Source organism: Armigeres subalbatus, chromosome 1 (genome assembly GCF_024139115.2).
Source record: "Armigeres subalbatus isolate Guangzhou_Male chromosome 1, GZ_Asu_2, whole genome shotgun sequence".
Classification (NCBI taxonomy): Eukaryota; Metazoa; Arthropoda; class Insecta; order Diptera; family Culicidae; genus Armigeres; species Armigeres subalbatus.
In genome coordinates, this window is record NC_085139.1 from 125,984,698 (window position 1) to 126,001,556 (window position 16,859).

General features: G+C 42.2%; 1 protein-coding gene and 1 pseudogene across 1 annotated transcript in view; one reads left to right on the forward strand and one right to left on the reverse strand.

The window, feature by feature from the left end:
• LOC134206522 (5-hydroxytryptamine receptor 1A-like) overlaps positions 1 to 763 on the reverse strand; it is a 54,586-nt gene extending 53,823 nt beyond the window's left edge. The window contains exon 1 of the mRNA XM_062682247.1: positions 742 to 763. Coding sequence (XP_062538231.1) covers positions 742 to 763 — 22 coding nt within the window. The remainder of the gene's footprint in view (positions 1 to 741) is intronic.
• Positions 764 to 767: 4 nt separating this feature from the next.
• On the forward strand, positions 768 to 15,181 carry LOC134206523 (5-hydroxytryptamine receptor 1F-like; annotated as a pseudogene).
• The last annotated feature ends 1,678 nt before the right edge of the window (positions 15,182 to 16,859 follow it).

Below are 16,859 nucleotides of genomic sequence, written 5' to 3' on the forward strand. Positions count from 1 at the left end.
AAGTTTCAATACCATGGTTTTATCAGAATCTACCGAAATTATATATGTCAAGTACCTCAAGCAAACAAAAGTTCCGATTTACTTAAATTTGTTTCTAACCGAACCAATGTCACTTTTGGTTCACATTGAGTTCCATGACCTTAACACAACTTCAAACTTCACTTTTGTGCTACCACCATCAAAAATTACTTAAAATGCGAGCTGATTAGCCAAAATATCCCCTCTTATCCGAACTTTTGGTTGTTGGGATATACATTTTCTATTAGGTTCTGCAAATTGGATTAAGTCTGCCATCTGCCGTTAAGTTGGGTAGCTACAATCAATGAATATGATTGTCGTTACATATTTCGTCACAATGGAAACAATTAATTTGTGCATAACATGGATCAAAACGGTTCATACTTTACTTTAAAGTTGTTTACATGATTACATCATAAGTCTTCTACCAATTTCAACTGTGCCCAGAATATATCCCTCCTTAGTTCTTTAACCATCATCATCTAAGAATAATAATGAATGGTCCTTGTTAGACATCCAATGTAATCCAAATTATGTTTGTAAATGTAACCACTTACCGAAGTGCTAATAAACCATCAAAATTAAAAGTTTGTTATAACTTTCTTTACAGTTACCGAGAATTTATAATAACTGGAATGAACTTCATGGGCAGTTACCATCTCGTATTAATTTGCAAACATTCCAACCCCACAAGGACAAAACATCCGCCCCGCCATGACTGACCTCCTATCGCCACTGCCGTCATCGTCGCACCGCACTACTGGCAGACGCGATACTTCCTCTACATGGAATTGCATCGTCAATCGATCATCCAGTTCCGACAACGGAGAGCTGCCCTCCTATGAAACGGATAAAATGCTTCCTGCCTGGGACCCGTCGACGGCGGTGCGATGTCGGAGAATATGCTATCAGATGCCGAGCAGACGCAATTGCTACTGTACGACATCCCAATCCCGTTGCTGGGCTGTTGATAATCGTGATGAACGCGGCCGTCGTTACGTCCAGTTTGTTGCTTCTACGAAAAGGTAAGTGGCGTGCAGGAGAACTTTGCATAAACCGCCTGATGGGTGGAGTGACAAACGAGTGTTGGATGCTAAGTTGTTCTTAGACCAAACGATGAGTCAGTACCGGCTCCTTGCAGTTAGAGTGATAGCCGGATAGGTACCGGAGAGTGACGTTGGAATGCACATTCTGCAATTTTGTTCTACATCCGACATCTAGAAAGTGGTCGTTAGTGTGCTTCAGAGCAAGTCAGGCAGTACAGAAAACTATTTGGACGTCAATTTCCAACTGGCGGCTTCTGGATAAGTTTAGACACGTTCATCCTTGCAGCACAAAAGGAATGATAATTTCAACATCAGGTTTTCGTTTGAACGATTCTGGAGAATCAGGCAGGTAGAAAGTGGCAAAATACAATATCTGGAATGACTTGTCAAAATGTAGATAAATATCCAAAATAGTAGAGTAGAAGCAGTGTTCCTTTTGGAAATTAATGATTTTGTACCTAAGTAAATCTGATTCACTAGTTATTTTCATCAATATGTAATATTTTTTAGGTGACAATAATCTATAATGAATTCAAAGGACAAGAGTAATAAAATAATTGTATTTGAATGTACATTATTTCATTAGTCACACCTATGATATCTCACGGAGAGAAAAAGGGTAAAATAAAAACACCAAAAGTCTGATAATGCTCTTCTGCTCCAACAAGCTTCATTTTTCCAGATCGCTTGTTAGTCAGATTTCATAAGACTAAATGTCACACTCAATTATTTAAAAAAAAGCTATACCTTTTCCTTTGCCACTCACGTTGTCGAATTGTGTCAAAACACGGAACCGCCAGAAGTTATCTCTTCCGAAATAATTTCTCAGCTGCCATTCCGCTGCTCAGATCGCGAAAATCCATTAACATAAAGATGCATTCCGAAAAAAAGTCATTCGATTCCAGCTAGACTTTACAAACACACAGATGCATTCCTGCCAGCGGTATCAGGGCCAAAGAGAAGGATGATTCCTGTTTTGCATTTTGTTCGCATGCATGCATCCTGCCAAATACATATTCATGCCAGTGCGCTGACTGGACTGGAACCTCCGGAATCAGATTCATGCATTAATGCAACCGAACACGGTAAACATCCATTCCGGACATAAAAAGTTTAAATAGTTTCAATGTTTCCACTAACGTGAATATCAAATATAGAAAAGAATACATCTCGCATGATAAAGACATTTTGAACAAAAGCTTATCAATTTTAAACATGTGTGAGAATTGGAGAAAATGTCATTGTCACAAGCAGGCTGAAATAGTCATTCTCGTCGATAAGAAAGCGAAACAAATTTAGTCTTCGTCATAACATTGCACGACGCAACACCTATTCGTTTCTTTCGCGCCGCATGCGTACACGACGATAGTCGCGCAGCCAAAAGTTATGACGATTTTCGTCGTCACTTCACACAATTGATTGCACGTCATTATATACGGACTGGTTAAAACAATAGCGTCTCAAATAAACAAATAGTAGGATATTTGGTAACATAAATGTATCGATAACATTCATAACGCTTCATACGTTGCTTCAAATTATTATTAAAGAATTAGTAAAATCTTCGCATGGCAGCTGCTTGAAGAATACAACATGAAGTCTTGTTCTTCGATGTCGTCAGGACGATTTGTTACACGACGCTAACGTCGCGGAGTCATTGAGATGTAGAGTAGCAATGAAGACAATGCAACTCGTCGCTACTGTGGCATTTCGTGCTATGACGATGACGATTGTCAGCCCTGGTCACAAGTACAAATATAAACGAGGACCGACATATTAAACCACCCCAGAGCCAAGAATCAAAGAGAATCTTTCCGTTCCAGGAGGCATCCGTACAGAGTCAGAAGAAATACCTTCTAGATTCCGAAGGAATCACTAAGGTTAACGATTTGGATAAATCCTTTCCGATTCAGGAAGATCTCATCAAGATTCCAGGAGAATCCTTCTGGATTCAGGACGAATCCTTCCGTATTCCAGAAGCATCTTCCGATTTCCTTCCGGATGCAAGAGAATCAAATATCATAAGCTATCGTTCGATTCCGAAGGAATCCTGCTGATTCGAAGGAATCCTGCTGATTCGAAGGAATCCTGCTCGATTCCGAAGGAATCTCTCGACGAAGGAACTGCTCGAATTCGAGGAATCCTGCTAATTCGGGAATCTGCTCGGATTCGAAGGAATCCTGCTCGATTCCGGGAATCTCTCGCTCAGGAATGATTAGACCTGCTATTCGAATCCTGCTCGAGCTCGAAGGAATCCTGCTCGATTCCATTTCAGGATAAACTTTCCGATCCGGAAGAATCTCATCAAGATTCCAGGAGAATCCTTCTGGATTTCAGGACGAATCCTTCCGTATTCCAGAACGCATCCTTTCCGGATTTCTTCCGGATGCCAAGAGCAATCCAAATCATAAGCATCTTGTTCGGATTCGGATTGAAGAACTGCTCGATTCAAGGAATCCTGCTCGATTCCGAAGGGAATCGCTCGGATTCCGAAGAATTGCTCGATTCGGGAACCTGCTCGAATCTCGAAGGAATCCTGCTCGACCGAATACCTGATTCCGGAAGGAATCCTGCTCGATTCCGAAGGAATCCTGCTCGATTCCGAAGGAACTCTGCTCGATTCGAAGGAACTCTGCTCGGATTCGAAGGGAATCCTGCTCGATTCCGAAGGAATCCTGCTCGATTCCGAAGGAATCCTGCTCGAGTTCCGAAGGAACTCTGCTCGATTCCAAGGAATCCTGCTCGGATTCCGAAGGGAATCCTGCTCGATTCCGAAGGAATCCATTGATTCCGAAGGAATCCTCCGGATTAACCTGCTCGATTCATACCTCCGATTCAGGAATCCTGCTCGAGTCCGAAGGAATCTCTGCCTGATTCGAAGGAATCCTGCTCGAATTTGAAGGGAATCCTGCTCGATTCCGAAGGAACCTGCTCGATTCCGAAGGAATCCTGCTCGATTCTCGAAGGAATCCTGCTCGGATGATTCCGAAGGGAATCCTGCTCGATTCCGAAGGGAATCCTGCCTGATTCCGGAAGGGAATCCTGCTCGATTCGAAGGAATCTGCTCAGCCTGAAGGAATCCTCTCGAGTTCCGAAGGAATCCTGCTCGATTCCGAAGGGAACTTCGTCGATTCCGAAGGAATCCTGCTCGATCTGAAGGAACTTGCTCGATTCGAAGGAATCCTGCCGATTCCGAAGGGAACTTGCTCGATTCCGAAGGAATCCTGCTCGATTCCGAAGGAATCCTGCTCGATTCGAAGGAATCCTGCTCGATTCCGAAGGAATCCTGCTCGATTCCGCCGAACCTGCTCGATTCCGAAGGAATCCTGCTCGATTCCGGGAATCCTGCTCGATTCCGAAGGGAATCCTGCTCGATTCCGAAGGAACCCCTCGATTCCGAAGGAATCCTGCTCGAACCTGAAGGAATCCTGCTCGATTCGAAGCAGAATCCTGCTCGGATTCCGAAGGGAATCCCTGCCTGGATTCCGAAGGAACCTGCTCGATTCCGAAGGAATCCTGCTCGATTCCGAAGGAATCCTGCTCGGATTCCGAAGGAATCCTGCTCGATTCCGAAGGAATCCTGCTCGATTCGAAGGAATCCGCTCGATTCCGAAGGGAATCCTGCTCGATTCCGAAGGAAATCCTGCTCGGATTCCTTAGGCGAACTCGTGATTCCGAAGGAACCTGCTCGATTCCGAAGGAATCCTGCTCGGATTCCGAAGGGAATCCTGCCGGATTCCGCGAAGGGAATCCTGCTCGATTCCGAAGGAATCCTGTCGATTCGAAGGAATCCTGCTCGATTCCGAAGGAACTCTGGCTGATTCCGAAGGAATCCTGCTCGATTCCGAAGGAACCTGCTCGATCGGGAATCCTGCTCGGATTCCGAAGGAACTCTGCTCGATTCCGAAGGAACTCGCTCGATTCCGAAGCGAACGCTCGATTCCGAAGGAACCTGCTCGATTCCGAAGGAATCCTGCTCGATCGAAGGAACTCTGCTCGATTCCGAAGGAATCCTGCTCGATTCCGAAGAGAATCCTGCTCGATTCCGAAGGAATCCTTCGATTCCGGAAGGAACCTCTCGATTCCGGAAGAACTGCTCGATTCCGAAGGAACCGCTCGGATTCCGAAGAACGCTGATTCCAAGGAACTGCTCGATCCGAAGGAACTCTGCTCGGATTCCGAAGGAACTCTGCTCGATTCGCGAAGGAATCCTGCTCGGATTCCGAAGGAATCCTGCTCGATTCCGAAGGAATCCTGCTCGATTCAGGAATCGCTCGATTCGAAGGGAATCCTCCGGATTCCGAAGGAATCCTGCTCGATTCCGAAGGAATCTCCGCTCAGGAATCTGCTCGATTCCGAGGAACTGCGATTCCGAAGGAATCCTCCTCGATTCCGAAGGAACTGCTCGATTCGAGAACTTGCGATTCCGAAGGAAGCCTGATCCGAGAATCCTGCTCGGATCCGGGAACCTGCGTGCGAATACGGATTCGGAATCCTCTCGATCAAGCGATCTCAGCTGATTCGAAGGAAGACATTTGCCTATAGATCTCTCTCTCCTTCATTTTTCAGCAGGCGACCAAGGTCATCTTCGAGCAAATGCCAGTAGCGATGAGTCAAATCAAATGCTACAGTAGCGATACGCACGAAGACTTTAATTATTGTTCTTCAAGCGGCAGCAGTCACTCAAAGTTTTTTTATTTCATTGTAATAGCAGGTTCGTAATGCTCACTCAATCTCAGGAGCACATTGTTTTCCTCACGAAAGTTATCGGGGAGAATCGTTTTCGGAAAGAAAAACAGCCTGAGAGTGATAAAATTTTCGCTCACTTCGATTGCGCCAAACATTGGTTTGCTCTTTTCTTTCATACTCGAGTCTTTTCGTGACATTATCAATGCAAATGGTAGTAGCATGGAACAAATAACTTAACGCTTTCATACAGATAGGCGGTAGTGTGGCTAAAGTAAGCGCATCCCAACAGCTATTATTGTAACTATTCGTTCGAATCGGCGAGGCCATACAATTTTGTAATTGTTCTGCGATAATTCTCTCGAAAAGTGAGTGAGAGGTAAAGATGAAACGAAAAGGATTTTCGTCTAATAGGAAGATTTTCGTTCATCTTCCAATGCTAATTTAAAGAAAAGATTGATGGGTGAAAGATGATCCTCAACATAAAATAACGAAACAAGAGTTTCCTTGGCCCGAAAAACGCTTGCTTTGGTCTCAGTGAAAGAAAAGTCGAAACCCTGGTAATAGTGAATTTGAACTAACGTATAAATGCTGATACAGATTCCAGAGTTCCTACTATTTTTATATTTTAGACGCCATTCTGGTTTTCACCAGTCCGTCTACAGTGACGTGCAATCAATTATGTGAAGAAGTCTATGAAAACCTCATGAGTTGCGTGTTTCACACCTGGTACAATATTAATTTTCGCCTTCTTCATAAGACGAGATTGACTATTGTCAGTCGTGTATAAGCTGTAAAGATTGTATATCCGTCCAATAATGTTTTCTAACTCATTGATCTTTCGTGCCATGAATCAGCCTAAGAAAATAATTGAAAATTAGGTAATTGAATCAACGGCAGTATCACAACTTCGCTGCAGGACGTCTAAAACGCAACTTAGGTTCCGGTACTTAAAACTCGCACACTCATGGTCCGTTTCGATTCATTTCCAGGTCAACAACCATACACGACGTACTTATTTCTGGAAATGTAGCGCATCAGATCTGCTGACGGATTCGCCGTCCTATATGGCCAGTATGGCAAGAAATCCGGCGAAGATAACTGTTCCATCCTTATCGGTAAGTACTGTTGCTCCGAGATGAAACCGTTGCGTGTTTTCGAGAGTTTCTATCTAAGTAATGTTTGAAACGTAACGGGCGACAAAATTCAGCGAAACATTTGCTTTTGATCAGGCGATATATTTCCATGGAAGCAATCATCTCATCTACCAAAGCATGATGCAATATTAGTAATGGAAAGTTTGGAGTTCTGCAGAAAAAAATTGAAGAGAGTAGGTAAACAGATTCTGAGAGAAAAAACATTCAAGAAAAGCTATTAAATCGGATGGGCTAAATGGCGTCGAATCATTTCTATATAATATGTCGTATCCAAATGCCGGACAAGGAAAAATTTCATGTCAGGACTGCTTCAAGAAATCCAATAAAGATGAAATGTTCTTCTATTTGGTAGAGATGAAAGTGCATGGGGAAAATGGATTCAATTTGAAAGATATGATATGATATTAAAATTCAATTTTGTTTTACACATGTGGTTTACAAAACAACCCTGTCTTCAAAATTACATATATAGTACTTTTGATGCCAATTGACGTCAGTATTGTAGTTCCTTACTGATCTGATGTTTTGATCTTTTCATAGTTTAAGAGCAATGCTGATGAAAAATGTAAGCGATTAGCTCATTTAGCTCCAACAAAAGAAATATCTAAATTCCAAACTTTGAAAATATGCCTATTAAATATAATCTAAATTGTTCATGATAAACCTATCATGAAAAGTCACACAGATTCTTTATGGAAGGTGAAACAATGATTGACATCGATTTCCATTGAAAGATAAATGCATGTTGTACGAACAGGGAATGTTGAATCATTCAAACATGCCACAAAATAATGCGAACCTATCTTCCATATCCCGCCTATCGAGGACATATATTCCACCCTGATCAATGGATTTTATCGTCGAAATAGCAACCACCAGTCCATACATCTCCATCATCAACAGAGATTCACTTGACTGCCGCCCAACCCGTCCCTCCATCCCCTGTTCTGAGGCAACATAGGACACTAATGAGTATCCCCACGCTTTGCATTCCTTCATCCCACTGGCAAAATCCACTTGCCACCTTGCCACCCCTCTAATTGATTTTATATCCTCTTCGCACAACAGGATTAATTGTATCCACCACCTTGTATCGGTGTACAGCATTGGATTGATCATGACCGGTACCTGTACATCGTCTACGGGTCCAGTACCAGCGCTACATCACACCCACCAGGGCGAAGCTTCCATCGCCGCCACCTGGTTTATCGGTAAGCATATTTCTTCCTCTCCCATGGGTGCACATTGTCCGAGCGAACAGAACGGAGGCTTTGATTTTGTCACGTGGTACCACTTTCAATGCTAGGATTTTTATTATCATGGAAAAACGGTTAGTTGCAGGTATCAATTAGAGGATTGTATTGCATTTAAATAGTTTTGAATATGTGCCATTTGTACATTTGCCCAAAAACCCATTCCTCGAAGTAAAAATTTCATCAAAATATACTTTCCTCAAAATTGTTTTCCGCAATTACGTTTCCAAAAATAACTTAACTCGTAAACTTCATTACTCAGTATTTACCATCATATGCTCGAAAATACATTTCCTCGAAAATTACCTTTGCCTGAAAACATCATCATTCCAAAATGACATTTCCGAAAATATCATTTCGGTTGTGGAACGTACATCAACGAACGGCAATCAGCAGAACACCTTTTGGTGGAATTTAGTTAAGATTAATAGTCATTAAATTAGTATTAAAATGTTCTTAATTGCAGGTTTTTTGAAATGCTAATATCATCTTCCAAACATTAACATGATAAAATTAAAGACGAATGGGCAGGAGGTATGACTATTTTCATATAAAAGTGGATTTGAAAGCGATTTCGGCAGAATGTCGATTTATAATGTCGCCAAAATAGCTCTCCGTTCACTTACAAATTCACTTGTATATAAAAAATATTCTAACAAAATAACAGCGATTTTAATTATTGATCTTTGATGGCCTTATTATATATAAAATGAATAAAAAATCATAGTTGTCGTCGCTTGCGATATGTTTCTGGTTCTATTCTTCATTACTTCGATCCTCCCTTATACTTTGAGCTAGTTCGTGTAAGGTCATCGACAAAAACCAAATTATAGATCATATAATCGGGCAATGATTGGAAAATGTAGTTCTAAACCCGATTCTACATCGTGAAGGACTGTTCCATTGTTCACTTTTTTCTAAAGAAGTTATTTAATTTCAACTCAGACCTAGATTCTGTAGGGAGACTGGTAGACTTGATCCCTTTTCTGATTTCCGATGTATCACAGCCAAAATAATTAAACATACGCGATTTCCACACAGACTCTCTAAGAAATATAGTATTTATCTTTACTGATGTATGACAGTCCTTGAATTATTGTTGTTATTGATAACAATCGATCTTTGAGTGCTGTCAAAAGTCGATTTAAAATATTTGGGGAAATTGATCCCTCTCCAATAACTTGCTTTGATAAAATTAGAAAGGTGCCCCAGATTTTTTAAATATTTTTCCTTCAAAATACGTGCGTATTTTCGAATGTGTGCGTATACATGAACGATTTTGTTAATGAATTCGACAGCACATGCAAATTTAAATTGGGGAGACTTGATCCCATTTCTATGATATCTACGCAATAAATAATTTTTCCTGCCAATCCTTCATCAAATCTGTCAAATGTACAAAAAGATAGAAGCCTGAGAACAGATTTATATTTTTTTGAATTTTTTCGCCAAATTTTTGTATGGGTGACTAATGGGGGATCAAGTGTCCCCATATTGAGGCAATAACTTCAAATCCAAATATCCTAAAACTTTGATGGAATGTTGACATTTTCATCAGTACAGATCATTAAGCATATTTATGGCTTTGTGCTGTGAAAAAATGAAAGCAATTGGTCATTGTTATAAAAAGTTGTTCAAATTTTGCGTGGCCAATAAAAAAATCTTTAGGAAGGTCAAAACATACAAACCGCCCTACAGAATAAATAAGTTTGTCAATCCAAAACATAACTCACTACATAAAGGTCATTTGTCTAGAGGATCTGCACTAAAAAATACGCTAGAACGAAACTACTTTAGTTCTCCATAAAACAGGGGGTGATCAAGTCTACCCGGGGATCAAGTCTACCTACCTTCCCATACTATTTATGATTGTCAAGCGTCTAAGGCACAACCCTGTTTGCAATTGAAGTGTTCTGTAGGCTTAACGGAGATAACCTTTGCAAATGCCAAATTCCAATCGGGTTCCCGGAGAAATCTCTTCTGGTTTCCAAAAGAAGTCCCTTCCGTACTCCAGGAGGAATCCTGATTGCATTTCATGATCTATCATTTTCGCATTACTGCTGGGATTCTGAATGGAATCCTGCTCGGATTCCAGAAAGAATCCTACCCGGGTTCCGGAAGAAAACCTACCCGGATTCCGAAAAAAATCCTACCCGGATTCCGGAGAAAATCCTTCCCGGATTCCGGAAAGAATCCTACACGGATTCCGGAAAGAATCCTACACGGATTCCGGAAAGAATCCTACACGGATTCCGGAAAGAATCCTACCCGGATTCGGGAAAGAATCTTACCCAGATTCCGAAGGGAATCCTCTCCGGATTCCGAAGGGAATCCTTTCCGGATTCCGAAGGGAATCCTCTCCGGATTCCGAAGGGAATCCTCTCCGGATTCCGAAGAGAATCCTTTCCGGATTCCGAAGGAATCCTTTCCGGATTCCGAAGGAATCCTTTCCGGATTCCGAAGGGAATCCTTTCCGGATTCGAAGGGAATCCTTTCCGGATTCGAAGGAATCCTTTCCGGATTCCGAAGGAATCCCTTCCGGATTCCGAACGAAATCTTTTTCGGGTTCCAAACGGAATCCTTTCCGGATTCCGAAGGGAATCCTTTCCGGATTCCGAAGGGAATCCTTTCCGGATTCCGAAGGGAATCCTTTCCGGATTCCGAGAGGAATCCTTTCCGGATTCCGAGAGGAATCCTTTCCGGATTCCGAGAGGAATCCTTTCCGGATTCCGAGAGGAATCCTTTCCGGATTCCGAGAGGAAACCTTTGCGGATTACGAGAGGAAACCTTTGCAGATTACGTGAGGAAACCTTTGCGGATTCCGAGAGGAATCCTTCCCGGATTCCGAGAGGAATCCTTTCCGGATTCCGAAGGGAATCCTTTCCGGATTCCGAAGGAATCCTTCCGGATTCGAAGGGAATCCTTTCCGGATTCCGAAGGAATCCTTTCCGGATTCCGAAGGGAATCCTTTCCGGATTCCGAAGGAATCCTTTCCGGATTCCGAAGGAATCCTTTCCAGATTCCGAAGGGAATCCTTTCCGATTCCGAAGGAATCCTTTCCGGATTCGAAGGAATCCTTTCCGGATTCGAAGGAATCCTTTCCGGATTCCGAAGGAATCCTTTCCGGATTCGAAGGAATCCTTTCCGATTCCGAAGGGAATCCTTTCCGATTCCGAAGGGAATCCTTTCCGGATTCCGAAGGAATCCTTTCCGGATTCGAAGGAATCCTTTCCGGATTCCGAAGGAATCCTTTCCGATTCGAAGGGAATCCTTTCCGATTCGAAGGAATCCTTTCCGGATTCGAAGGGAATCCTTTCCGATTCCGAAGGAATCCTTTCCGATTCCGAAGGAATCCTTTCCGGATTCCGAAGGAATCCTTTCCGGATTCCGAAGGAATCCTTTCCGGATTCCGAAGGAATCCTTTCCGATTCCGAAGGGAATCCTTTCCGGATTCCGAAGGAATCCTTTCCGGATTCCGAAGGAATCCTTTCCGATTCCGAAGGAATCCTTTCCGATTCCGAAGGAATCCTTTCCGGATTCCGAAGGGAATCCTTTCCGGATTCCGAAGGGAATCCTTTCCGGATTCCGAAGGAATCCTTTCCGGATTCCGAAGGGAATCCTTTCCGATTCGAAGGAATCCTTTCCGGATTCCGAAGGGAATCCTTTCCGGATTCCGAAGGGAATCCTTTCCGATTCCGAAGGAATCCTTTCCGGATTCCGAAGGAATCCTTTCCGGATTTCGAAGGAATCCTTTCCGGATTCCGAAGGGAATCCTTTCCGGATTCCGAAGGGAATCCTTTCCGGATTCCGAAGGGAATCCTTTCCGGATTCCGAAGGGAATCCTCTCCGGATTCCGAAGGGAATCCTCTCCGGATTCCGAAGGGAATCCTCTCCGGATTCCGAAGGGAATCCTCTCCGGATTCCGAAGGGAATCCTTTCCGGATTTTATTCTGAAAAGAATCTTGCGCCTATTCCCCAGGGAATCCTGCTCTGGTTTCGAAGGAAATCCTACTCTTATTTCGAAAGGAATCCTGCTCTGATTACGCATGAAATCCTACTCAGATTACGATGGGAATCCTTCTTGGGTTAAGAAAGGATTCCTTCGTGGTTTACGAAGGGAGTCCTTTCCGGATTAAAAAAGGAATCCTTCTCGGATAACGAAGGAAATTCGAACAGGATTTTGGAGGAAATCTTGCTCGATTTCTGAATTGAATCCTGCTCGGATCACGAAACAGAATCAATCTCGGATTTCAAATGAATTTTCATTCGGATTTCCAAGGAAATCCATCTCTAATTTTATTCTGAAAGGAATCCAAAAACCGGACTCCGAGAGGAATCTTGCGCTTATTCCGCAGGGAATCCTGCTTTGATTTCGAAGGAAATCCTACTCTTATTTCGAAAGGAATCCTGCTCGGATTACGCATGACATCCTTCTCAGATTACGAAGGGAATCCTTCTTGGATTAAGAAAGGATTCCTCCGTGGTTTACGAAGGGAATCTTTCTAGGATTACGAAGGGAATCCTTTCCGGATTGCAAAAGTAATCCTTCTCGGATAACGAAGGAAGTTCAAGCAGAATTTTGGAAGAAAGCTTGCTCGATTTCTGAATTGAATCCTGCTCGGATCACGAAAAAGAATCAATCTCGGATATCAAATTAATTTTCGTTCGGATTTCCAAGGAAATCCGTCTCGTACTTCGAAAGGAATCCTGCTTGGAGTCCGAAAGAAATGCTGACCGAATTCTGAAAGAAATCCATCCTAGATTCGGGAGCAAATCCTGGCCAGATTCTGAAGGAAATCCTATCCTGATTTCGAAGGGAATCCTTTCTTGATTCCGAAGAGAATCCTTCCCTGATTCTGAAGGGATCCAGTATAAAATAGTAATTGTCTAAATTTTGAGGAAATATTAGAATCTCTTATTATTCCACCTAACAGTAATGGTGAGATTCTCGTGTACTATAAAAATAGTATTTTGGCCATAACTTTTGAGTCCATTGTTCGATCTGGCCCATTCAAACTTCACATTGGTGAAAAAAAAACTTCCGATGCTGCACACTTAACCATCGCGCTCGCTACTGTATATATATGCAGTCTGCAAGGTCATAAGGTAATATCACAAAAACATGTATGTGTGACAACAGAAACAGAAGATCCTTGTTTCCTGTACCATCGCGTTCTCAATGAGCCAGTAGAAAATGGGGGCAAGAACGACATATTCAACAACGTGGTTCTGTATATAAATTTTATGAAACAAAGAATAAGCCAATTTATTTCATAAAATTTAACATGATACGTAATGTACAGAAAAACCTGTAAAACTGCTAACCTCCGATTCACATACTTTTAGTTCTAATCCACCTTTGCTTATGGTTGAAAACCAAATATCAACCCACAGATAATGAGTCCTGATATGATTATTAATAACACGAAAGTCTATGAATATATTTATCAAAAAGTTATATTGTATTAGCTTAAGTATTTGAATTCAAGTCTTACAAAACTCAAACACAAAAACAAAAGTGCCACCCTACTAATATTCCAATCATTCGACAGGGCTCATCATCGGCTTCCTCCCTGCGTTCGGTTGGCGCGGCGATACCGACGATGGACGTGTATGCTGGTTCATCCGTTTGGCACCACCAGCTCTCATTATATTGACCACCGTGGTGGGAATAATCCCTCTGATTGTGGTCATTGTTCTGTACAGCATCATTCTGCACAAAGCCCTCCGACGGGTTGCGCAGCTGAAAAAAGCGAGCCGAGAGCAACAGGGCGCCCTAGCTGGCAATTTACGGTTGTTCCGTGGTGGCGCGGCGGCATCTGCTACATCTGTTGTGGCGACGGCCGAACAGCCCCTCTCCGAAGAGCATCACAAAACAACGAAATGCTTCCAGTGCTGCAAAAAACGCTCGACCATTGTCAGTCGGGGAAGCGGCAAGCATCCGACCAAGTGGAAGGCCATCAAGGTGGTCATGCTCACGACGGGGTGCTTCGTAGTGACGTGGCTGCCATATTTCATCGCAAGCACCATGTATGTCCTGTGTAACCCAGATACGAACCCGGACCTATGCCGTGGTTTACAGTTTGCTATCGCAAGCCCGCTGGCCATTCTCGGATTCTTCAACAGTCTTCTAAATCCCCTTATCTATGCCTGGTGGCACAATGGTTTCCGAACATCAATGAAGAAGCTTTGGCGAAAAATGTGCTCCTGTTGCTACCAGTCAGGGGACAATAAATCATTCCCACCAGATCCGGCACTAGAGGTATCGGCAAGGACGGCATCCACCACCGGTAGTAGTAGAGTCGACGGCACCACTTCCGACGGGAATGGTGCTAACCAACAGTCTCGAAGCTCAAATACTACAACATCAACAACTACCAACACTTCTTTTACTGCCAGTCCCCAGCCACGTTTTTCGAGGAGCAATAACATCAACAAAAATAGTAACAGATCGATGCCCACGTACAGCAGCGACACCAGTGACCTGGAAAATCGAATAACAGACACGGATACAGATGGTCCCGAGCAGACTAGACTGTGAAAAATGTAAAGGAAACATTCGAGTGGTCCTTTCGTTCAACAAGATTACCTTCGCTCCCTAGCTCAGTATGTAGTGTGTAGGAAGATATTCGATCGTTTGTGTCAGTATAAGTTTATTCATTTCACGTGTGTCAAAACAAGCATACGGCGTTCAAAACAAAGTCAACAATCATATTAAATTGTTTGTGAACTGATCGCAAATTTAATGGCTGATAGGAAAAGAAAATAAAGTTCCCCTTCTACCTCATGAATGAGTCGAAAAACAATATTTGCTCAAAACATCAACATTCACTTTATTTATTAATTTATGTTTAAGACAATAAAAACCTCAAGTAGTTTTGAATCCCACGAAGTCGTCTTCTTCTTCCAATCATACATTGTTATAGGTTACTATAAGGATCCCAAAATTATCTAATTTCTGATCGAATCAGTTACATTCTAGGACAGAAGTAATTAATCAGAATTGAGTAAACATGTTTTCAATATGCAATGATTGTTTAAATTTGTCTGACCCTGTCGTTTTGAAAAAAAAATTTTATTGGGAAGAGTAAAATAGCCGAAGATTGTTTGGACGAACAGCAGTGATTGAAATCTGTGGAGGAAGCAAATCAAAATACAGGGGAAGATGCCGAACACCGCTAGATAGATAGGAATGTAGGAAAAACTGAAATTTTCCACATTTTGATGAAACATCGAACATTTCGGCGAGGCAAAACGCCCTAGCGGAACTATCCTACAATGTACTCGCGTCTCCACGCACTGTCCATACCAGAATGCTGATGTGCCGACGCATGGCACGTTGTTCCCTAGGAGCTGCCTGCTAAAAGGCGTTTTGCCTCATGAGTTTTCCGGCAACGAAATATCACCACTGAAATGTGAATATTATCAATATGATTGAGATTTTTTCTAATTTTAATATGGCATCAGCTAGCTATATTGTTTAACTATTGCATGAGATAGAAACACCCATGAAAATCGTTATAGCTAAGGCATAAAAGCAGTCTATGCTTAGCTAGGGCATATTGCCCCTCCTTCCCCTACAATATGATTGTATGTTGACTGTTGCATGAGATAAAAACTTAAGCTAAACTTCTCCACTCCAACTTGCAGATAAATCAGGTAAACAAGCATAGAAAAATGCTCGTGAAGCTTCACGAGTGATTCATTGTGCGAAAATATATCAAACTGCAATACGAGAAGACAACGTATTTCTCTCAAATGTTTGAGCATAAAAGCATTTATTTATTGTAATTGTGTCTATCAGAAATTAAATTATTTGGTGCTATTCGAATAAACCACGAAAACTCGCAGCCGTGACTGTTGTTCGCAATCTAAATTCTAATTCTTTTGTTTTTTTTTTCAGCCAAATAGCCATGTACCCAGTCTGATAAGGCCAAATATGTAATGAGGCCATTAGGGCGTGTTTTTCGAAGTCATTAAACCTATCGCGTTATTTGGCTGTAAACCATGGGGTACCTAAACCTTTATAAATTTATAAAAACGCCAAAAATACGAATCGAATGCAAATAAAACGTTTGTTGTTGATATAGGTGATTTATTCCACTATTACGCATCAACAACTACGAAAATATGAACAAATAATTTAAAAAAAAACACTCAAAGGTGCAGCCCAATCAGGTTGCACGCAAATGTGACGTAAGACTACGTAGCTGTGCCTCATGGGCGGCAAAGACCACTGATTCCATATAATTTCCATTAGTCATCACGCGGTTGTGTTTCTTGGATACATTAAAGCTGCTTTCCGGCGCGAGCGAACCATTTTGTTCGACATTCCACACAGATCAGTTTCGGTACAGGCGTCGGTGGAGGTCGTGGCGTTGCTGATAATTCATTCCGAAAGATGACTGGTGTGTGTTGAATGCTGAGATATTCGGAACTGTATACTAAGATACACTTATTCAATCGACACTTATTTTATTGACACTTCCAGTAGTCACACCTGAAACTAACTGACTCTCTTCCCAACGCCTACTATCTTTTCTTTCTTCCAATTTATCCCTGTGCTCAACCCACGTGTTCGACCCTACAATCCCCCCAGCTTTTATTACATTAGTGAGGTATATAATCTTTGTACTTGGCAGGTTCATTTCTTACACGCTTTTCTCGACGGTCTAAATCCTCTGTACTCTTAGTCGCCA